At 33.0% G+C, this 23,007-nt stretch overlaps 4 protein-coding genes and 1 long non-coding RNA gene across 5 annotated transcripts; 3 read left to right on the plus strand and 2 right to left on the minus strand.

The window, feature by feature from the left end:
* LOC104718789 lies at window positions 5,621–6,685 on the minus strand. Its single transcript, XR_756455.2, has 2 exons — window positions 6,489–6,685; window positions 5,621–5,868 (listed from the first exon to the last, which is right to left on the minus strand). It is a non-coding gene; the product is annotated as an uncharacterized LOC104718789 (long non-coding RNA).
* On the minus strand, window positions 8,195–8,786 carry LOC104718790. Its single transcript, XM_010436594.1, has one exon. It carries the CDS (start codon window positions 8,715–8,717, stop codon window positions 8,478–8,480), a length of 240 nt encoding a protein of 79 aa, XP_010434896.1. The 5' UTR covers window positions 8,718–8,786; the 3' UTR covers window positions 8,195–8,477.
* LOC104718791 lies at window positions 12,269–13,071 on the plus strand. The gene has a single exon (XM_010436596.2). It carries the CDS (start codon window positions 12,480–12,482, stop codon window positions 12,750–12,752), a length of 273 nt encoding a protein of 90 aa, XP_010434898.1. The 5' UTR covers window positions 12,269–12,479; the 3' UTR covers window positions 12,753–13,071.
* LOC104718792 lies at window positions 16,125–16,875 on the plus strand. Its single transcript, XM_010436597.2, has one exon. The coding sequence runs from the start codon at window positions 16,224–16,226 to the stop codon at window positions 16,632–16,634; it is 411 nt and encodes a 136-aa protein (XP_010434899.1). The 5' UTR covers window positions 16,125–16,223; the 3' UTR covers window positions 16,635–16,875.
* LOC104718793 (putative pectinesterase/pectinesterase inhibitor 43) lies at window positions 17,937–20,669 on the plus strand. Its single transcript, XM_010436598.1, has 4 exons — window positions 17,937–18,628; window positions 18,861–19,578; window positions 19,744–20,128; window positions 20,220–20,669. The coding sequence occupies exons 1-4, from the start codon at window positions 17,957–17,959 to the stop codon at window positions 20,518–20,520; spliced, it is 2,076 nt and encodes a 691-aa protein (XP_010434900.1). The 5' UTR covers window positions 17,937–17,956; the 3' UTR covers window positions 20,521–20,669.

Consider the following 23,007-nt stretch of genomic DNA (forward strand, 5'->3'; position numbering starts at 1 on the left):
ATCCAATAACCAAGCAAAATAGTTAACGACAATACTGCTACAAGCTCCAAACATAGAATCCAAACACTCAGGTAAACAACACCGTCAAGGAGTCCTCCAACCTTGGCAACATGAGAAACAATAAGTGGAAAGGAGTCTTGTGGAACAACAAGCAATAGAAATGCTCTAATGGCTGAGCTTGAAACTGCCACTTGCGCAGAAAAGCGATCCTAAAATCAGTTGTAAACGTAATGGAGATAAAGCACCAAATTACTGAACCGTTGACGATAACACAAGGTGAAGTCTCAGTGGAACATCCTTCACATAAAAGGCTTAAATGTGCAACCCCAATGCAATGACTCCAACAGCTAAAACAATGAGGAAGGGAGTGGTGGCTGAAAAGGAAAAGCCAAAACGAGCAGCTAAAATGAACTGTGAGCCATCACCAAGGGCTCTAGGCTGAAAGCAACCTACAAAGATGCTAGAGGAAATTCCAATGAGCAAATACCGCCAAATTTGGGCAAATTCCAAACAAAGAATGAATGCAAAATGGACATGTCGGAGAAGTATATGATGCATGCAGGGAATAGCAGGAGAAATATCTGATGCTCTGTTTAGTGAAGAAGCAGAAGAAGCCGAGAGGAATTGCATCACGATGGAGATTGGTGAAAGGGACGACAACGAACGCATCAATTGACACCATCAGGTTTTCCTGGTTCTTCGGGTTGGCAAGAGAGGTGGAGATGAGATTGATGGATAAGAAGTGAGGGGGAGCTTCAATAGAACAAAGGACTAAAGTCGGAGGTTAGAAGCGGTTGAGGACTTGCCAGAAGAAGGTGGGCAGCGGGTCGAGAGAGAAAGGTTCTCCGGAAACTCACCGAGGAGTTCTTAGATCCAGACTCCTGCGGAGAAGTAGAAATGGCCAAAGACACAACCAAAAGGAGGCGAGCACGGATTGGGAGAAAAGGGTTCTCCGATGTTTCAGCGAAGGAATTTGCGACCCAGAGACGGGTAGAGAAATGGTGACGCTTGGGCATTCGCCGAAGGAGAATCTGGTGGACAAAGTGGATCCTAAAAACCTGGTAGCATAATGTCAGAAGTGAAAGGAGAAGACAGGCCACGACAGAAGTAATGCTGGATTTGAAGCCGGAAATGCGGTTTGAACGAGCACTTAAACTGAACAAAATTAGATTTGACTGGGGGAAGCGGAACATCAAAGAGAGGACATAGTCCGATGCCGGTGAGCCATAGCAACAATGGCGTCAGAGGGCAGAGTCTCCTTTGTCGACTTAGGAATGGCGGCTAAGACAAACTCAAACGAGGAGGGAGAAGAGTGTCCTTTGCAAAAGCATGCGCGGATATGTAAGAAAATGAAGGTTATAGTTTTATTTTTCTCCGTAATTTATGTATTGCGATAGTAGATAGATGGGAGAGGAAACATTTGTGCCCTAATGTATTGATCAGGAACCGTATCTCTTCTTTCTGCTACTTTGACTCTACATTTTCAACAAGATTCTTGTGTAGAACATATATGTCTACAGTCTACATATGCATGAAACGTGTAATGTAAGTACGCATATGAAGTCATAGGAAATCAGCTTTGGGAAGGTTAACGTACTGCACTGGAAGAAAAGACAAGTGGTCGTCATTCTTAAGATTTGGTCTCGATTGTTTCTTCTCATTTAGCATCCCATTCAACTCTTCTATTATTCCTCGACATTGTTTTTCCTTGATCTATATAGACTTTAGTTGGTGTCAATGTTTGAAAAGAAGAGAGAAAGAATGCTATTCTCTTTATTCCTCAAAACTTTTACAATTTATTTTTCAACATGTAGACATGGGACCGTACATTATTCTTATAAATTCACCACCGATGATAAATTATAAATCATTTTCAAAACTAAACAATATATCTGTTGTACCATGCATGAGAAGCAAACTGGTGTCACCCACTAACGCGCACCACACACTATCTTAATTCTCTACACAGATTCAATGTTCATTTCTTTTTCTAGGTCAAAGGAGCTCAATGTTCGTTCCACATATACTGTCTCTTCTTGTCTTCCTTTACAAAAACAATATATGTCTCTGGCAAAAGTCTCCCCTTGTAATGTCAAGTTTCAGTTTCAGTTCAGTTAACCATTACAAAAGTGGCTATTCATGTGCAAAGTCAAGGGATAGTTCCAAAAAGATAAGTCAACAGAGCTGCTAGACTACTAATCTAATAAAGTGAATATTCGTTTGCTAATTTTTCTATATAAGAGGCCATTAGCTTTCTTTACCAAAACAAGCTAAAAGCAAACAATCAAAGATAACACACAAAGAAAAATACAACTTTCTTCTCTTCTAGTTTGTTATTTGACGGCAATGGCTCAAAATGATAGGGATACAAGAATCGCCCAAAAGGCTTTTGAAATAGTCGATAACGTGTATGGTAAGTCCCAAAAAATAACCCCTAAACCATATGTTCCTGAAAACGAGTTTCCTATTCAGTTTAACCAAAATTCCTACGAATATGTTGGTCCCAAATTTTATACGGTGATAGAGTCAACTAGTACTATTACTGCTCGCCGAGTCATATATCAATCTTCAAATGAGTCAACTATAGTAAAATCGATTGTTTATCATCCTACGGATCGTATTCAATTCTTCAGTGGCGCCCGTCCTTTTGTTGGTCATGTTGACCGCTTTGAGAGGCCGAAAGAACGGGCTATTAGCTGTGATGAGGCCGTCCAGCGCTATGGAGGGGTGCTTATAAAGGAGTTTCGTACTTAAGTGGGGTAAAACGCAAGCTATGCAAGCTAAAGATCGATGAAATATACTAAGTGATAACAAGTATGATAGTTTATATTTCTGCCTTCGGAAAAAGTACAAACCAAGACATAAGTGTTTGTTACTTAAATAAGGTTTAGATCACTACCAACTGTTGGGTCTGTTATGTATTCAGATGAAGTGATATAAGCTGAAACTACTCTAAGCTGAAACTATAATGTTGTGGTGTAATATAATATGATATGCTTTTCTATTAAATGTAATAATGTAAACATTAAAACATGTATGGCATGCGCAATGAAACACGTCAATGAGCACGCAATAATGCATGTCCTACACACCAAGAATAGAAAAGTTCTTTTTGTTATCGTTGTAAAAAACGAGTTAACGACAAATATCGATCGTGACTCTTATATTTTTTTTTTGTTAAAAGGGTATTCAATTTATATAAATAATTGCCCAATGTGCTATTTCCGGATTTAGGCTCATTACAATTCCATTAAGGCCCAAACCGAATACAATAAACCAGACAAAACTACAAAAACTAAACCGACCCGATTTCCTTAACCGGTTACAGGAAACCCTAATCTCTGAATGAAGAACATATTCAGAGCCGTCGTCCACAGGTTGCGAATACACACCAGAACAGGACCTCCAATGTGCCTGAACGCCGCGAGTCGAACGGAGATGGTGATCCAAGATCTGTTGCCATCCCGCCACCGTAGAGCCGTAGTTGAGGAGGAAGAAGATAAACGAGCTTGTCTTTGTCGAGGAGATCCAAGCTTTGTCATGAAAGGGAAATAGCGGTAGGGAGTAGATCTAGAAACCTTCAACGGTGGCTTAGCTCCGCCTTGCCGCAGACGACTTCCCCCATCAAACAACGGCGCAACGAAACCTCTAGAATCTCAAGTCTTCAGATCTAACCACCATCCCCATTCATTCTAGCCGTGGATCTCCTTCTTCTGTTCTGCGTCGCTACACCCGGCGGTGGAGCTCTCACCGACAGTGTCTCGCAGAAGCTTCTCCTCTCCACTTCTCCCTTGATTTTGATCTGAAAGTTTTACCTGGTTGTTGCAGCGGTTTAGGATGAAGCACCATGAGCCACTGGGTTCTCATCGTCGCCGGAATCAACGAAGAACCCCTCCGACGGAGCAAGTGGTTGTGATAAGAAGAAGAAGTTTTTGGAGAGAGAAATCGCCGAGCGTGGATCTCACTCGCGTGACTTCTCTCGAATTTTTTTTTTTATATGTGTAAGTTTGTGACTCTTATACTTGATAATTAATTTTGCACGTATCTAAATATTCAAATCTACAAAGTGAGTTGATTTAAAAAAAATCTCTAGTTGGATTATATATATATGTGCATACTACAGTATGTGTACTAATTAGTATATTTGCCTGTTTCATCTAAAAATTAACTCAATCGTGATATTTTTGCAAACGCAATTAAAATCATACTGTTTTTGTCTCATACAGTTGAAGGAAGCTCAACGCATGATAGAGGAGCAGGCTGCTCATATGTTGAGGTGTGATGCAGAAATTGCTCAGCAATCCGAAGTTATTGCTGGGCAGAAGGACAAGATTGACCATTTCGACTTGGTGGAGCAGTTTCTGCGGGAATGTGATCCACGGTTCTAGCAGTTCTTGACAGCCCATTCAGCTAAAGAGACAACCATAGAGCCTGTTTAACAAGAAGATCCAACTTCAACTTCATACGTTTCTCTATGTCTTACTTAATTAAATATTTTTTTTTGAAGAACTCAATGGCAACTTTAAGTTTATGTTCTACTCCTTTTGGAAAATATAATAACTTCTTCAAGTACAATGTATTTTAGTATTTCATATTATGTGTTGCTTTTGGTTTGCAAATTAGAATCATTTTTTTGGTTTGGTTGACATGGTCGAAATTGAACAAAGAAGAATTAGAATATTCTATATCCAATTTCTGAAAACATTAGTCACCAAAACATCACCAAAACTTATATGACTATTTCCCGACCACATTAACCAACGGATTTGTCCAGTTTCTTAATCCCACTATAGTCGCAAAATAGTCACTATAAGTTACGACTAAATTATGACAACTCTGTGACGACAGGTATATAGTCATAAATTAGTCGCAAAAGTTATACGACTATTTCCCGACCACATTAAACAACGGATTTGTCCAGGTTTCTTAATCACACTATAGTCGCAAAATAGTCACTATAAGTTACGACTACATGATGAGTACTCTGTGACAACACGTATATAGTCATAAAGTAGTCGCAAAAGTGTGACTGATTTTACGATTATAACAATTAGCGACTCTCGAGTCACGACTACATGATATAGTCGCTAATTAGTCATAACTCTTATTATTACAAATACTAGGCGACTAATGTAGTCGCTTAAGCGCTGTTTTCTTCTAGTGTATATATCATTTGCTTCTCAAAACAGTATCTCTGTAAAATGGATGCTGTAAAAGTTAATACAAGTATGGAAGCTTAGACTAAAAAATATGTATGTTGCGAAGTCAAAAATAAAATAACAACCTTAGAGCATCTCCATCACTTTAGAACAATAGAACGGAACCTCTTCAGAATATATGATAATTTCTTTTTGTGTCGAACAGTATACGAGAACTAAAATATTAATATTTTCGATATAATTAAGAACTAAATTTTAAATAGAAAATAAACGAAACCAAACACAGATGCACATATGTCCCCAAGAGTCTCTAGTGAGTGATCTAGTTTCAAAAACGGTTCTGATCATTATTCTAATTTCTCTCTTCTTTTCTCTTAATTATATTTTTAATAGTGAAATACCTCCTTCAGAGAAGTTAAGATCATCTCCAATAGTGAAAAACTTCAATGGTAAAAAGTTTCTTAAAAAAATTGAAATATTATTTGGAAAATTCAAATTTGTTTAACTTGTCATAATTAAACAAACTGAACAATAAAGCAAAATCAACCAAAAGAAGATACAACTTGCCACCTTCTTTAACTTGTCTTCATGCCATCTTCTTTTACAAGTCAACTTATCATCTTCTTTTACTTGTCAACTTGCCAAAACTGATTGAAACAGAAAACATAAACACAAACCATATGCATCAGCCAATTTTGTCGCCTTTGATCTGCAGCAAAACAGCAAACCATAATCTCACAACAAAGCTTGAAAATTCAAAGTTAAACTCAAAGCTATCAAAGTTAATCATTGATACATAACTCTGATTCAAGATTCATGGTTTAAAAGAACATAACTCATTTTAGAACACATACACTCATTCAAGAACACAAACATACAACTAATCTTCTCAGATTACAGAAGCATGTTACACAAACTAAATGATAAACCCAAAGTATAGAAACTGAAACAGACATGAAGATTGATCAAGAACAAACACAAAACTGTGATCAAAAACATATCCAAACATACAACCATATCAAATTCAATTCAAATATGACAGTAATACACAACCAAAACTTTTACAATCTGCTAACAAAAACAAAGAAACGATGGCTTTAGCTTTAGCTTAACACACACCCAAAAGTTATACAATCTTCCAACAAAAACAAAGAAATTGTGGTAGAAATCGTTTCAATCATGACTATGAACGAAGAAAGAGACTGCTTATTGATTCGAAGAATTTTAATTTTCCTAACACCAAATCTTAACTTAGATAAACCTAATATTAATCACATCAAACAACCCTAATTCTTCAAGAACTACAAACGAAAACAGGTAGAATCGTACCAGGAGAAGCATATTAGAGCAGCGTTTCACTAAACTCTCAAATTTGGAATCCCAAAATTGCCGATTAGGTTCACCGACTTTGCAGTTGGTAACCATTGTTTGTCTATATGATGCTCAAGACGGATGAAAGAAGAGATTATTTGCCTTTACTCTTCCAATTTCATGACCCAAATGTTGGGGGTGGATGTTCACTCCCACAAAAGGCCCAATCCAAGAAAGGGCCCAATAATAACAAATCTAAGGGAGGGCATTATAGTCCTTTCGGAGATGAACCGACACAGTTACCTATAAATACGGACCTACAATATCCGTATCGAAGAGAAAAAAGGGAAGAATAGGACGATCTCACTTATAACTTGTAAACATTGACGAGCTCGAAGCTTGTCGTTTGTTAGCTTGTCATTAGAACAGCTCGTTAAGTCTTTTGTAGCCCGACCCTTTTGTACCTTGGCACCAATTTTAATAAGAGAACTTCTGCCCTCTTCTACCGAACTAAACATCTTAATTGTAGCAGATATGGACATCAATACCAAACGGCTCTTTTCATCATATCATCATCATTCCATCACTGTAAACGGATAGCAAATTATGCCTATAAAGATTCTTCTTCTTTAGAGCCATAAGAAAATACGCTGAGAATGTTGAACTTTTATATTTAAATATCAATTACTACAGTATTTAAAAAAATTATCATTAAAAAAATAACTGTAATGTCACATCAAACATTTTAACAGAATATAAGCGGTCATTAGCGGTCGTAAACTTGCAAGTGTTAGACGTATGATCACTAGTTTTTGTATACAAATACAACTAGACTACTGTCTGTACACATAAAGTTGTATAGTTCCTTAGAAAACTTGTATTGTTCGTGTATATTTTGGAAATTGTTATATACATATATACTTTGTGAGTTTTGTTACTGGAATTTTTCCTTATTTGTGTAGGTAATTTTGTTAGGTTCCTACCTAATCGAAAATTTACTAATTTAAAATATAAACATAAATATATAATGATCAGGTTACATACAGTAGAACCTCTATAAATTAATAAGGTCAGGACCATGAAATTTTATTAATTTATAGAGGTTTTAATTTATCGATAAATTAATAATTATTAATTTACCGATAAATTAATAAAATATTAATTTATAAAGAGAATTTTTTATCAGAATTTCAGAGTTTAGAAGAAATTGCTACTACTATTTTTCAAGGTGATGATGTAGTTGAAAAAGATACGACGGTACCTTTACAACCAGTTACACGTAAGGAAGCAATTATCGCGTCAAAAACTCTCTACAATTTTTGGATAAGATTTGAGAAGACAACACCATAAGTTTTTGATGCAGTCAGAAATATTAGAGATGCTCTCCAACAAGAATGCAAATTCAAGAACAAACAAACAACAATAGATTTATATTTCACTAGATTTTCTTAGATATATATATATATATATATATATATTTCTTAGATATATATGTATATATATATATGTATATATATATATATATTTCTTAGATATATATATATACTAGTTTATTTGATTATTAATTTATGATATTGATGAGACCATATTTTTACATGGGATTTTCAAAAAAATTATTAATTTATTATTTTATCGAATAGTATCCAAAATTACACTAGTCCCAACTTGGAACCGGAGAAATTTATTAATTTATAGAGGTTATTAATTTACCGAGTATTAATTTATAGAGGTTCTACTGTATGTACATTTCACATGTTACAAACAGACACAAATCCAAGTTGATATTATTACAACAAAACTCTCACGGGAGTAAAGTTTGAACCGGTCTGTATCCACTAACACCATATCTAATTTAGAAAGAAAAAAAAAACTGTAAAAGAGCCTCACATCTTTGGCCATACTAACTTCTTCATCCCTTAACTAGAACGTTGAGGCTTATTGCTTGCGTTTGGTTTAAGCAAGAGAGAAGAAACATATTTTTTAGTTGCGCAAAAACGGCTGCTTGAACTAGCTCGTTGAATATTGATATACCAAAAAGGTGGCACTGGTGGAAGACGTTATGGACTCTTTGACGGTACGTACTTGTGGACCGTAGTAGATGTAAGAACTATTTTGGGTATAGAGAGAAGAGAGGTTGGTATTACAAGGATAAGGAATATTAGGATTTGACATGGAAGTGTTTCTGTTGTGCTTTTGTAACCCATCTCCTGCTATCATCGCATGCCGGTCCTTTCGAGCAAGTTCCATAGTAGTAGAAAGACTAAGTAAGAGAGAGAGAGAGAGAGATTAAGAAATGTATTGATTTTGTTGTTTTGGGTGGTTAGAAAAAACAACAAAGTTAGTGGATTTTATATAGATAGAGTCCTGAGGGTGTAATTGTCTTTCGGACATGATAATATTAACATTAAATTAATAATACGATTTTCACAAAATTGTACTACAACTTAATTTAATATTCTTCGAATTTGTTTATTGATGTGTTGATGGAGAATTTTGAAAATCTAATCAGTAGATGTACAAACTCGTCAGAGTTTAAAATTCAAAGTTAAGTCATATTGAAAATCAAATTACCAAAATAATTTTACATGGTTTTCTTAGGAATGTTGCAATACGCTAGTTTGGTCCGTATTAGTTTGGCAGATTTGTAGCTGGTCGATTGAGATAGGATTTTAAAGAGCCCGGCCCTTCGCACTAAATCTTTAAGGGTACTGGTTTTGATGGATTCGGCGAAACATTAGGTATATATATACATTATATGAGTTGGAGAGAACAAGATCTTGATTTTTCTTTAAGCCTAAACAAATAGTACTGGCCAGAACCACGAAGACTCTTCTAAGACAAGACCAAGCTGGTAGCAATATATTTATGACTTTTAACATGATTTGTGAGGAAAAAATATATAAATATCATATATGCATGATAACGTGTAATGGAAGTATGTATATTTTAATGTACGTAAGTAAAGTATCAATTAACATATCATGTATGCTTAGAGTATAAAAAAATCTCGAGAAATCGTGGGAGAGAAGGGATATGGGATCTGCTTCCGGAGGTTAAAGCGACACTGCTTGGAGAAAAAGAGAAAAGTCGGTAAGGATTTGGTATTCGTTATATTCTCTATTATTTCTTCTCTTTTAGCATCGTATTCTACTCTATTATTATTCCTCTTTATCTCTTTTCATAGACTTTTTGTTCTCAGAATATATCCAAGGATGCCAGTTTTTAGATATTATAATTCTTATCGTAATGATATTATCATGAACCATGTTTTGTAAGGATATAATTCTTATTTATACATTAATTCATAAAACCAATGATTTCACTTAATTAATTCCGGGTTGGAGAATTTTACCAGATCTGATTTTTCTTGCTTTTAAACCCTTATTTTTTTTTTTTTTTTGAGGTGGACCTTTATGTGTGAGTAAATTTGGGTTTCAAATAAATTCAATGGTATGATATATTTAGGAGTGTGATTTAAGAATAATATTTTTTTAAAAATCGTGAGAATTGTAATTATATAATTCGTCTGACCACCTAGTTCTATTGCAAGGGAAAAAAAAAAAACCATTGTTTCGATGCCGCACCTGAAAAAGATGATCAAATTGATGAAAAATTTCGAAACCATAACCTATAAAACACATAATTTATCGCTTTGACCATGAATGTAAAAAAAGTTTGTGTTTGATGTTTTATCTATAAACAAGTTTTAAAAAAGGAAATAGGAGGAAAGCTATGACAGAGAATGATAAGAGCTTGGAAGCTATACATCGAAAATGAAAATGAACAAAACCAAGGGTTTAAGGAAGAATCTGAAAGCAATAGACTGTAAACGAACTGACACAAAACTCGTCATGTACTACAAATAAATCATATCCACGATCCAGTGAACGACGGTGAGTTGTTAAATTTAAAAAGCCATAGCTTTTGAATACATTGTTAAATTCAAAAGAAATCAGTCTCTCTATAAAAGATTTTTTTAACTTGGTATATAGCATTATCTTTTTTTTTTTAATACAGAACTTATAAGTTTTAACAAGATACCAATCTTCCTCCGACCAAAAAAAAAATCTTCCTCCTGAATCTAAAACTTAATTATATAATTTGAGATATTTGAATATATATATATATATATATATATATATATATATATATATATACTTTTAACAGGAAAAGGATGAAAGATTCATTATTAAACAACGTTAAATTCTTGGACCCTTAACTTTGTAGGAATCAGTCTCTCTAGAAAAGAAGTTTACAATATATTATTTTTTTTCGTTGAAGAACTTGTATAATATAACTTCGAGCAAGATATCAATCTTCGTCCCGATCGAATCCAAATCTATGCTTTAACAAAAAAACAAAAATAAAATAAATAAAAAATAAAAAACGATTTTATAATTCAAGATATTTGAATCACTGTAAACTTTTTCTAAGACAAAGGCGGAAAGATTCATTTATTAAACAAAATTAAATTTTTTGGAAAAAGACTAAATTTTATTTAAGCCCACACGTGTAAACAATCATAAAGATCTCAATTAAAGGAAAGAAAAGTAAAAGACATTTTGTTTTTTTTTTTTTTGATAACAGGGTACAAGATTGACTCAAAGTAAAAGACATTCATATATGTCTTATACTTAATCAGTAAAACAAACGGTGGAAAGAAAAAGAAAAAATTAGCCAAATTGTTTTTCATATTGTTTGAGTGGTTTGTGATAATAGGGAAACTTTGTCTTCAGATCATCTAGAGTATTTATTTTCAATAGTTACATGTTCTTGACATAAAAAGGAAAGTCTTATCATTAACCTATTTTTGAATAGATTTTGTTTTTTCTTTGTTGTTGTGAGTGTTATTAAAAAAATTCAGTTATATCATTATGTCTAGCTTCATGAAGATTTTTACAAAAGCTGTTTTGAAGGTTTTTTTTTCTGTTGAACATTGATTGCTTTAAGCACAAATTGGTGGGTTCTGTATATATAAAATAGATTTTTTTTTTGGAAAAAAAAGATATTAGATTTTTTAAAAGTAGGCAAATAGTGTTTTTCTATTTGACAGACTTTGATTTTCTTCGGTTTGTATGACTGTATGAGACGTAGTTCACACCGAAATGATGTAATTATTTACTGCTGACAAGTGACAACATATGGAATAAAACTATTAAGTATAGGGCGATGGTCTTCACAATTGAGTTCAAATATTGAATTTGATGCTAACTACATGCATATTTATTGATTTTTATAATAAGTAACATTTTTTTTGGTTAACAATTTTATAAAATTAACTCAGAACTGAAATGTTTTACAGTTTTTGTGTTTAAACAAAATTGAAATACGATTGTTTTTGTTTTTTGTTTGTTTACTCAAAAATTGAAATACAATTCTGAATTTTTTGTCTGTTTACTCAAAATTGAAATATTAAAAATTATTTTTTGTTAAACGAAAAACAAAAAAAATGTTATAATCCATTTTCTGAAATGGTTAAACAAAAAAAAACTGTATAAAATTATATTACTCAGAATTGGTTCGTTAAACTGTGTTACAATATTTTAATAACCACTTCAGAAAAAGATTATAATATGACTATATGAGTATCTAATATATGGAATGAAATGATTTGTCCAAGAAAAAAGAAAAAAAGGATCGGGCTGACTGTCAAACCGTTCATGACCTTTGTGAGGGAATAATAAATTTGATTCCATGTTTGAGATGATACACGTATCATATTTTCAACAAGGAATATATCAGACTTTGAACTTTATATTAAATAGAATAAAACAAAATGAAGAGGAGTGTTCATATGGAAATATACAAGTGGATAATTCTTAATCACAATTTCACTAAATAAAGTAAGAAAAGCTATTTGTAAAGGAGTATGGGCATTGGGACGATTTGCACATGCTATATAAATGATTAAAGAGATATCTATCCCAAATCACACACTAGAACGAAAGACACAAAGATAACACACTAAAACAAAACACCTTTAAAGTTTCTTCGCTTCTTTCAGCTTCGATGGCAATGGCTCAAAATGATAAGAATAGATGGGTCGCTCAAAAGGGCTTTGAAATGCTCGATACGTACCTTCCTTATCTATTCCCACCTGAGTCAAATATAAGAGAACCTGTTGTTTCTTACCCGGAGCATATTCAATCCTTTGGCGGTGCCCGTCCTTTTGTTGGCAATCCCAACCGGTCTGAGAGGCAGAAAGGACGGGCTATTACCTGCGACGAGGCGGTCAGACTCTATGGAGGGGTGCTTGTAAAGGAATTTCGTAATCGTAAATAAGCGGTATAAACTTACAAGTTATGTTTGAAGATGCATGGTGAGTTTGTAAATAAGTGTGGTAATCTTTATTTCTGCTTTAGAAAAAAAGTGCAGACCAACACATATGCTAAAGCTTATTGTAACGGTTTTGAGTTAGAATAAGCTTTAGATCACGAACAAGTGTTTGTGTCTGTTATAGAAGTACTATATGTTGAAGCTTGTATAATGTAAACATATGTGTCTTGACTCTTTGTAAAAATATGTACGTGTCTTGAATCTTTGGTAAAAATAAATAAGCATGTATCAAAAGACTTGAATAAGCATGACATATATGCACCAAGCTGGCCTAATATTTTTAGAGACGTCAAGCAGACAAAAAATATTCGACCCTTTTTGGAGGTAATTTCTATATATATATATATATATATACTAGAGGAATTCCCTATTAAAGAAATATACCTCTTTTATGTTTTAAGACATTTTAATAATGAAATTTGACGCAATTATTCATATATATATATAATATTAACAGAAATAAAAAATAAAGGGTAATGAAAGCAAAAATAAGTCGATGCTGCAAAAAGTAATATATTAAATATTAATGTATTGTGGTCTTGTGGAACCATGAATATAGAGAATTAATTATTTATTCCAATGTGTTGCAATTTTAATTGATCGAGTTCTGTAAGTGCCATAAATCGCTGCATTTTTGTGTGGCTCCAATGCGTGTAATCTACTACTTCCTTTCAGGCCGGCTCGCATATGCATAAAGTTTAATTTATTTTAACATAAATCTAAGAAGTTGTCTTCGTAGATGACTAGGATGGATCAAATGCATTTTTTTTTTTTTTAGATTCACAAATCTCGACTTATATAGTCAAATCTGTGTGTTAATACAGAGTGAAATCGAATTTCGATGTAAAAGCTGCAAAGTTAGACATTACAACGGTTTGGTTAGAGGCAATTCCTCTGATTGATTTGGTTAAAGGCAATTCCAACAAAGTAACAACTCTATTTTACAAGAAAAAAATATATTTATATTCAAAGACAATTTACTTTTAATTATCTATAATAAAAAAAACGTTTCTTGATCCACTACGGGTGATCGATGATGAATTGATGATATATATTCAAACAATTCCGGTTAAACATATAAGTCTATAATCTAATTTGGGGGTCCAAAAAAAAAAAAAAAAATTTGGGGGTCCGGAAAACATCTATAAGGATGAACATGTAACTTTATATAAACAAACCCTGTAAAATTGCTTGTAACCAAGCTTCTAAAATAAAGTGATCACCTTTCTTCTTTTAAATAATTATACATGAAATAATTATTTATATATTCGACGAGTAATATAAGAAATGTTTATGAGGGTTTGAGACGGTTTAAGACTGGACCGATGTGCTGATTCGCATATCTGGTCAATCTGGAAACGTCAAAGAGAATTGATGTGAGAGATGACTTTACTCCTTTGGGTGCGGAGATCATTTCGATTGTTGTATCGGTTTAGTTTCTAATTTCAGTGGGGAGTGGTTACTCATGAGGCTTTCCTTTTACTTAAAACTAGGTAACAATCCGCTAATGCGATATAAAATAATTATTAAATGTTTTTACGTAATTTGTATTCACAAAATTTATTATATGTATCGGTACTTGAAATCTAAAATTCAATTGTGTAGTATATAATAATTAAAATTTAATCCGTGAGAATTATTGTAATATAAATCTTGTATTATCATATCATATGAACAAAGAGTTTTTAAAATTTATCTTAAAGATTTATGAAAATGTAATTAAAGGATATAATTAAGTTAGAAAGAGAATAAAAAAAAAATTTAGGGGTTAATTGTATTTTTGGAAAAATACAATGGTATATAAATGTAAATATTATAAAAAACTGATAACAAATAAAGGAAATAGTGTCCAGAATTCTGTGAATGCGACACATTGACATTTTGTGTGAGAATGTTTCTCTTTTAATATATAAGAGATTAAATATCAAATCTGTCGATTCTCAAAGATGATACTCTAGGCTATTCATATGTTTGAATTAGAAAAGAGCATTTATCAGGTATTCGTAATTAGCTCTATATCAGAGGATATAAAAAGGGTTATAAGTGCGGAGAAATATTGCATCCGAAAGCTTTTTTTTTTTTTGTTTTGACAACAGCGTGCATCCGAAAGCTTTGGAGACTACAGTTAAATATATATAAATTGATATTTGATAAATTAATAGTTATTATAAATTAAAAAATATTTTAGTTTCTATATTATTTTTAGTTTATAATGATTTTACTGTATCTTTTCAAATAAAAAATTCTAGACTAAATTAATGTATCCGTACTAAATTAATATACAAGTACCTATACAAAAAATTGAAACTTGCATGGTGACCAATATAAACAAACGTAAATGATGTGACCGACACCATAACCAGAAGCCTAAAAAATCATACACCTTCGTTTACTTGCAATTTTAGAAAAAAAAATGATGAAAAAATGATAAATGATCAGTTTTTACTTAAAAGAAATGATTTGGTGAGAACGTTGAAAGAAAAGCTTTGTCACTATATTATCTTGGAATGAAAGATGTTACGACAAAAAATGAAAGTCAAGAATTAAGCAAATCTCTTTGTAGCCCTAATATAATTGCTTAATTAACTAACTTTCTGTGTCTGTTTTTTTAATCTCATGATTAACATATTAGAAGCCGATGTTTGATATTTGATTCTAGAAGTCCATATTTTATTTCTAAGCTCTCTTTTATACTTTGAGATTTTTAACGTTCTAAGTTAACTTGCAAGCCTATATTATATAATTTGATTAATCTCTGTGACACTAAACTATATATGGTCTTTTATCCTAAATAAATATCCATGATTTATATCAAAAATAGATGCCATAGGCGACCGCTTCTTTTTCTCTCACGTCCGCACGACTCTGACCATAACGATATTGTCTCTCGATTCAACCTGACATTTCTAGTGAATTTTATCCTAACTAATCTGCATATATATTTTTGATATAAATATATGGGAATGAAAGGAACTGATAGGGCAGACCGTCAAACCGCCCATGGCTTTTGACGAAGATACATTACACATTATTGAGGGAATAATGATTATTTAAATTCTTTGATATGAATAATTATTTAAAGTTGATACCATCTTTTGTGATGCTTACACGTATCGATCGATATTATTCACAAGGAATATATCAGAACTTACAACTTCATATTAAATACTGGATACAATAAAAGAAAACGAGTGTTTTCTTACCAAAAAATAAAAAATTAAACGAGTGTTCATAAGAAACTACAAGTCTACAAGTGGATAGAAAAGTAACGATATGATCTTGTTATAAAGAATATACTGGTTCTATATAAACGGCATTGGCCTTCTTCTCCTTATCAACTAAAAACCCAAAGAAACGAGGATAATACACTAATTACAAAACTTCTCTCTTCTCTTCTTTGTGCTTCAGTGGTAATTAATGGCTCAAAACGATAGGAATACAAGGATTGCTCAAAAGGCTTTTGAAATGATTGATAAGGTGTATGGTAAGTCCCCTAAACAAACCACTAAACCATATGATCCTAAAGACGATTCCCCTTCTCGTTTTAGCCAAAATGCTTACAAATATAGTGGTCCAAAAGTTTATACCGTAAAAGAGGCGACTAGTACTAGTATTAGTTGTAGTCGAGCTATGTATATGTACTCACCTGAGTCAACTATGAAAGAACCTGTTGTCTCTCACCCCACTGCTAATATTCAATACTTCGGTGGTGCCCGTCCTTTTGTTGGCAATCCCGACCAGTTTGAGAGGCCGAAAGGAAGAGTTATTAACTGCGACGAGGCTGCCCAACTCTATGGAGGGGTGCTTATAAAGCAATTTCGTAAATAAGCGGTGTAAACCTCAAGTTATGTTGAAGATGCATGGTGAGTTTGTAAGTAAGTGTGATAATTTTTATCTCTGCTTTGGAATGTGCAGACCGACACAGTTGCTAAAGCTTGCTGTAACGGGTTTGACTTGGAATAAGCTTTTGATCACAACCAAGTGTGTGTGTGTGTGTCTGTTATGTATTTAGAAATAGTTTATGTTGAAGCTTATGTAATGTAAAATGTAATCGTGCCATGTATACATATGTGTAATGTGTCTCTACTTTTTGTAAGCATTAATAAGAAAGTATTAAAAAAAGCTTAAACAAGCTCCAAAGAGACTTATAATATTTGACCTTTTTGTAAGAGCATCTCCAATGGTCCTCTATTTTTTTCTTCTACAATAGATGTGAATTTTACTTCAATCCACTTTTATTTTCATTTCTAAAATAGAGATTGCTATTTTTTCCTCTATTTATAGAGGAACTCTATTTATAGAGGAACTCTATTTTAGATATGAGAATAGAGGTGGTTGGAGTAAAACTCACATCTATTATAAAGATCTCTATTATAGAGAAAAAAAATAGGAAAAACCATTGGAGATGGTATAAGGGAATATCTAAACATTTTTTTTGCTAAAAATATTTTTTAAATATTAGTGTATATATACATAAACGAAATATTTTTAAATATTAGTGTATATATACATAAACGAAATATTTTTATTAATGTTTTAAGACCTTTTAACAAAATACTTTGAAACATTTTAATTTTAAACAAAAAAATATTGATAAAATTATATATACAATCCGATAGTAATAAAACAAAGAATGACAGCAAAAGATAAAATGGTGAACATAGCAACAATGCAACATATAAAATGTATTGTGGAACCTCAAAATAGTAATATAGTCAATAATCATTTTTCCTATTTGTTTAGCAAATTAAGAAAGAATCTGCTATATAAGTTGATTAAGTTCTTGTAAAATGGATCCTATAAACCGTTGTATTTTACTATTTTTTTTGTATGGTTCCAACATAGAGCCGCTCTATGATTCGAAGTTGGAACCATACAAAATAATATGTTTTCATGATTAAGTTCTTTGACTGTTGGAGACGTAAAATTCTATAAACCGTTGCTTTAATTTTCCCGCAAGTAAAGCAAAAACCACTGGAAACAAATTTCAAATCTCTTTGAGAATCTAATTACTGCCTCATGTTTTTTTAACGGTAAATATGTAACTTTCCTTCCTTCTTCCACATATAAGTAGGACTTGGAAACCAACTCAGATTTGGCAATTGATATTCTAAAAAATCCCAAAAAAAATCTCCGGGAAAAAAGAAAGAATGTGTAATGGATGGAATTATTCAAACAAGATGAAGAAGTATGTCGTGTTAGGCGTCGCGGTTCTCATTATAGCAACGGTCATTTGTGTTGAGGCCGATGATGGCAGCATCCCGAGTAGAAAAACAGAAGAGATTCACCGTGAAAGCAAGCTGGTGATAACAAAGACTGCAGTAAGTATTATATGTGCCTCCACCGATTACAAAGAAGATTGCACATCGAGTCTCGCAACTGTGAGGTCGCCTGATCCCCGAAGTCTAATAAGAGGTGCGTTCGACCTTGCTATCTTGTCGATTCGAAGTGGAATCGACAGGGGGTTGATTGATCTAAAGAAAAGAGCGGATGCGGATATGCACACAAGGGAGGCGCTTAATACTTGTCGAGAGCTAATGGATGATGCAATTGATGATCTTCGAAAAACAAGGGATAGATTTAGGGGATTTTTGTTCACTAGATTGCCAGACTTCGTTGAGGATCTTTGTGTGTGGCTTAGCGGATCAATCACATACCAACAGACGTGCATTGATGGATTTGAAGGGATCGATAGCGAAGCGGCCATGATGATGGAGAGAGTCCTGAGGAAAGGGCAGCATCTCACTAGCAATGGATTAGCGATTGCCTCAAATCTTGATAATTTATTGAAGGCTTTCCGTATTCCAATTCCATTTCTTGGGGTACGTACATTCACGTCACACTTTATCATAACAACCTTTATTTCCAATATCATTCTTTTAGTTCAATGGTTTTTTTTCGGTTACATTTTATTTTTAATAAATAAAAACTTTGAATAAAAAAAATATATATATAGAGTTGGGTTTTATAACTTTTATAGTGAAACTTTCTTTTAACTTATTTTTCCTACGAATGTGTTATACTGATACACACTGGATTTTATGTCTCCAACAGTCAAGGGGCAGACTCGGCATTTTGGGTTCGCGTTCTTCGCATGACGAATCGTTGGGTTCTTCCCAAGATCCGCCTCCAAGTTTGGATTCTGAAAATACTCCAGCAACAATGGACTCTTCTGAGAATCCACCATCAAATAACAGACCGTTAGATTCTTCCGAGACTCGGCCGTTGGAATCTTCCCAAACTTCTCCTCAAAAATCGACATCATCCGAGAATCAACCATTGGCTACTTCCGAGGTTCCTTCTCAAAAATCAACTTCTACCGAGAGTCTACCATTAGGTCCTCCTCAAAATTCAGATTCTTCCTTAATTCGACCGTTGGATCCTCTTCGAAAACTAAATCACCTTAGAAAATTTGATTCTTCAAACGATCGACACTTATCAGAGGAAGGAGAGTTCCCACCGTGGGTGACACTTCATTCGCGGAGGCTTCTTGCACGTAGACCTAGTAATAGTATCAGAGCGAACGTTGTTGTTGCAAAGGATGGGAGTGGTAAGTTCAAGACAATCGCACAAGCATTGGCAATGGTACCAATGAAAAACAAAAGGAAGTTTGTGATTCACATAAAGCAAGGTGTCTACAAGGAAAAAGTAGAGGTAACCAAAAAAATGCTTAACGTCATGTTTGTCGGAGACGGACCAACAAAGACGATTATCACTGGAGACATTGCCTTCTTACCAAACCGAGTTGGCACCTTCCGCACTGCCACCGTTGGTAAATTATATAGATTTAACATTTTACATAGGTGTTAATATAATTTATCTATTATTGATCTAATCTAAACTATCAAAAATGTTTATAAACTTTCGTTTTAAATATAATCCGTAGTAAGTAGGTGAATGGGTTGATTCTTATATAACTTTTTGATGGTGTTTGAAGCGGTGAATGGGGACTATTTCATGGCAAAGGACATAGGGTTCGAGAACACGGCAGGAGCAGCACGCCATCAAGCTGTCGCACTTCGAGTTTCGGCGGATTTTGCCCTGTTCTTCAACTGTCATATGAATGGTTACCAAGACACGCTTTACGTCCATACCCATCGTCAATTCTACCGTGACTGCCGCATCTCAGGGACCATTGATTTCGTCTTTGGTGATGCTAAGGCAGTTTTTCAGAACTGCGTATTTGTCATCCGCCGTCCCATGGATAACCAACAATGTATCGTCACAGCCCAAGGACGAAAAGACCGGCGTGAGACGACTGGAATTGTTATCCACAATAGTCGTATAATCGGTGATGCGTCATATCTTCCCGTCAAAGCCAAGTAACTATTATTAATATTTAGTCAAGTACTTTAACCATATATGATTTTAATTAAAGAACCGTTGTTTATATGGACCTATATGTATATACAGGAACAGAGCATTTTTGGGACGGCCATGGAAAGAGTATTCGAGGACAATCATAATGAACACAGAGATTGATGATGTGATAGACCCAGAAGGTTGGTTGAAATGGAACGAGACGTTTGCACTCAACACGTTGTACTACACTGAGTACCGTAACAGAGGTCGTGGTTCCGGTCAAGCTCGCCGGGTTAAGTGGAGAGGTATCCGACGGATCTCTCCTAGAGCCGCAAGGGAGTTCGCTCCAGGGAATTTCCTACGTGGCAACACATGGATCCCACAAACGCGTATACCGTACAATGCTAACTGAGCATACATGTCATTATATCATCTCACTCTTTCTTATGGTAAAGTGGTTTGTGTAATTGTGTTTGGTAGTGTATATATATAAATCTGGAGAAACAAGATTTCTATATAGTATTTTTGGTGGGAAAGTATATAATATAGGTGACAAAAACATAGTGCTTTTTATATTTGTATTTATTGAAAATGTTTTTTTTTTAATTTTATTAATTATTCGATGCTACAAATCAAAGGATAAAATTAAACTGTGTGAATCTTTCACGTGTGGTGTTTCGACGTAGACACGATAGATCTAGAAAATAATGTTTAGGCGACTGAAAATTCGGAATTTTATTGTAAACCATTAGATTGACCAAACCCTAACGTTCGTTGATCAAAGTCTATCACAAACAAAAAACGTTTGGTTAAACTTATTTTTTCTTTTCTAAGCGCAAACTCTGTTTCTTTCTTATTTTATTAATCAAGCACAATTATAACTAACACTTTTATATAGAAAGTTCTACTACTAAAGAAAAGTGTTATCTACTCGCTTGGATGGACCTATTCACATGAAAAGGGGTCAGATGAACTCCCCAAATTTCAAAAATTTCTTGTTTGTCATGAGAAAAATAATTTGAATTCATCAAAAAAACATTATTATGCTTATCTGGATAAAATACCATCCTTGGTCCATTATTGCTTAGGATATACTAACTGATTACTACTATTTCATGTAGATAGAACTATGCATTATTATCATGTATGATTGTATAAATACTTTCTGTGCGATATTTATGTTTGCACAAAAAATTAAATGGGTCATTTACTCAAATGTCTCTTATAGAGAGTTGTACTAGAGAAGAGAGAGAAAAGTGCATATTTTAGAAATATATCCTATAAAGTGACTATTTTACAAATTATTGAATGAAAATATCTAAATTTCTAATTAAGAAAAGTAGAAAGTTTTGGTTAGAAATTTTAAGAATATGCATTTTTTAGCTTTGTGAGATAGAGTGTTTGTGCGAGAAAGTATAAGATAAAAACAAATAAAAAGACCAATATACCCATGACCATGTATCATAAAACATAAAAAGATAGTGTTATTTGTGATCTCAGTTTTAGATGAAATAAGAGATGAAATATGACATAAAAAAAATCCAATGTACGATATCTATCTTCTAGAAATTTTGTGTGTGTGGTACCTGATTTTAAGGTACTCGATCAAAAAGCTAATGTTTCATGGTCCACTTAAATTAAGATAATTCTTCAAATAAATTTTATTTTCAAATTTAGCACACTAAAATTCTAAAAACAGATTAAACCCTAAATTCTAGATACTAAAACCATACTCCTCAAATTATATATTAAGTGTAAAATAGAAAACCCAAATATTTTTTTTTTTTGGTTAAAACCCAAACCTAAAAAAATATTTCAAAAAATTATTTTAAAATATTGTAATGTGTCAAATAACACTATTTTGGTGTACCATTTAGGTTTGATATATCATCTGGGTTAAAGGTACCATCTGGGTTTAGTATACAATCAATGTTTGGTGTACCATCTGGTTTTAGTGTACAATAGGTTTGATGTACAATATGCCTCTGGTGTACCATCTGGGTCTGATGTACCATTTAATTCTAGTATAACATCTACGTTTAGTGTACCATCTGGGGCTAGTGTACTATGTGACTCTAGTGTATCTTCTGGTTCTAGTGTACCATATGAGTTTGGTGTGCCATTTGGGTTTACTGTACCATTTGGGTTTTGTTTACAATTCAAGTTTGGTGTACCAAATTCAATTTTTAAAATTAATTCCTAAACTCTAAATACTAACCTTCAAAACAATATCCTAAATATAAATTAGAGAACCCAAACATTAAAAAAAATCTAAATATTAATTTAAAAATTGTAACGTGTGAAATACTTTTATTTTGGTGTATCATCTGGGTTGGTTGTACAATTTGGTTTTAGTGTACTATCTGGTTTTTGTGTACCATTTGGGTTTGGTGTACCATCTAATTAAATTTTCAAAATTAAACCCTACACTCTAAATATTAAACTCTACCCTTTCAAAACTATATGCTAAATGTAAAATATAGAACCCAAACCTAAAAAAATTCTAAAAATTTATTTAAAATATTGTAGTGTGTCAAATAATGTTATTTTGGTGTACCATTTAGGTTTGGTATACAATATGAGTTTGGTGTACCATCTAGGTTGGGATGTACCAAATTAGTTTAGTGTATCATCTGAGATTGATGTACCATCTAGGATAAATAAATAAAATTCTACATCCATTAAAATAATTTTTTGTGTTTTTGATATTTTTGGAAATAAAACTTATGTGGCTTTTTAAAAATAATAATTAAAATGTGTTATTTTAGGAAAAACTTAATTGTAGTATTTTGAGAAATTTCTATAATTATTTTGTATAAATTAATAACAAAATCAAGATAAAAAGTTAATGAGGAAAAGAAGAAAAAGAAAGAAAAAATGTATGATTGTATAAATACTT

The sequence above is a fragment of the Camelina sativa genome, chromosome 10 (genome assembly GCF_000633955.1).
Source record: "Camelina sativa cultivar DH55 chromosome 10, Cs, whole genome shotgun sequence".
Taxonomy (NCBI): Eukaryota; Viridiplantae; Streptophyta; class Magnoliopsida; order Brassicales; family Brassicaceae; genus Camelina; species Camelina sativa.

Coding starts and splice junctions, on each gene's coding strand:
- LOC104718790 (XM_010436594.1), bottom strand. CDS start 8,717: ATGGAACTTGCTCGAAAGGACCGGCATGCGATGATAGCAGGAGATGGG.
- LOC104718793 (XM_010436598.1), top strand. CDS start 17,957: ATGTGTAATGGATGGAATTATTCAAACAAGATGAAGAAGTATGTCGTG. Junction 18,629..18,860: donor TTCCAATTCCATTTCTTGGG/GTACGTACATTC, acceptor TGTCTCCAACAG/TCAAGGGGCAGACTCGGCAT. Junction 20,129..20,219: donor TATCTTCCCGTCAAAGCCAA/GTAACTATTATT, acceptor ATGTATATACAG/GAACAGAGCATTTTTGGGAC.
- LOC104718792 (XM_010436597.2), top strand. CDS start 16,224: ATGGCTCAAAACGATAGGAATACAAGGATTGCTCAAAAGGCTTTTGAA.
- LOC104718791 (XM_010436596.2), top strand. CDS start 12,480: ATGGCAATGGCTCAAAATGATAAGAATAGATGGGTCGCTCAAAAGGGC.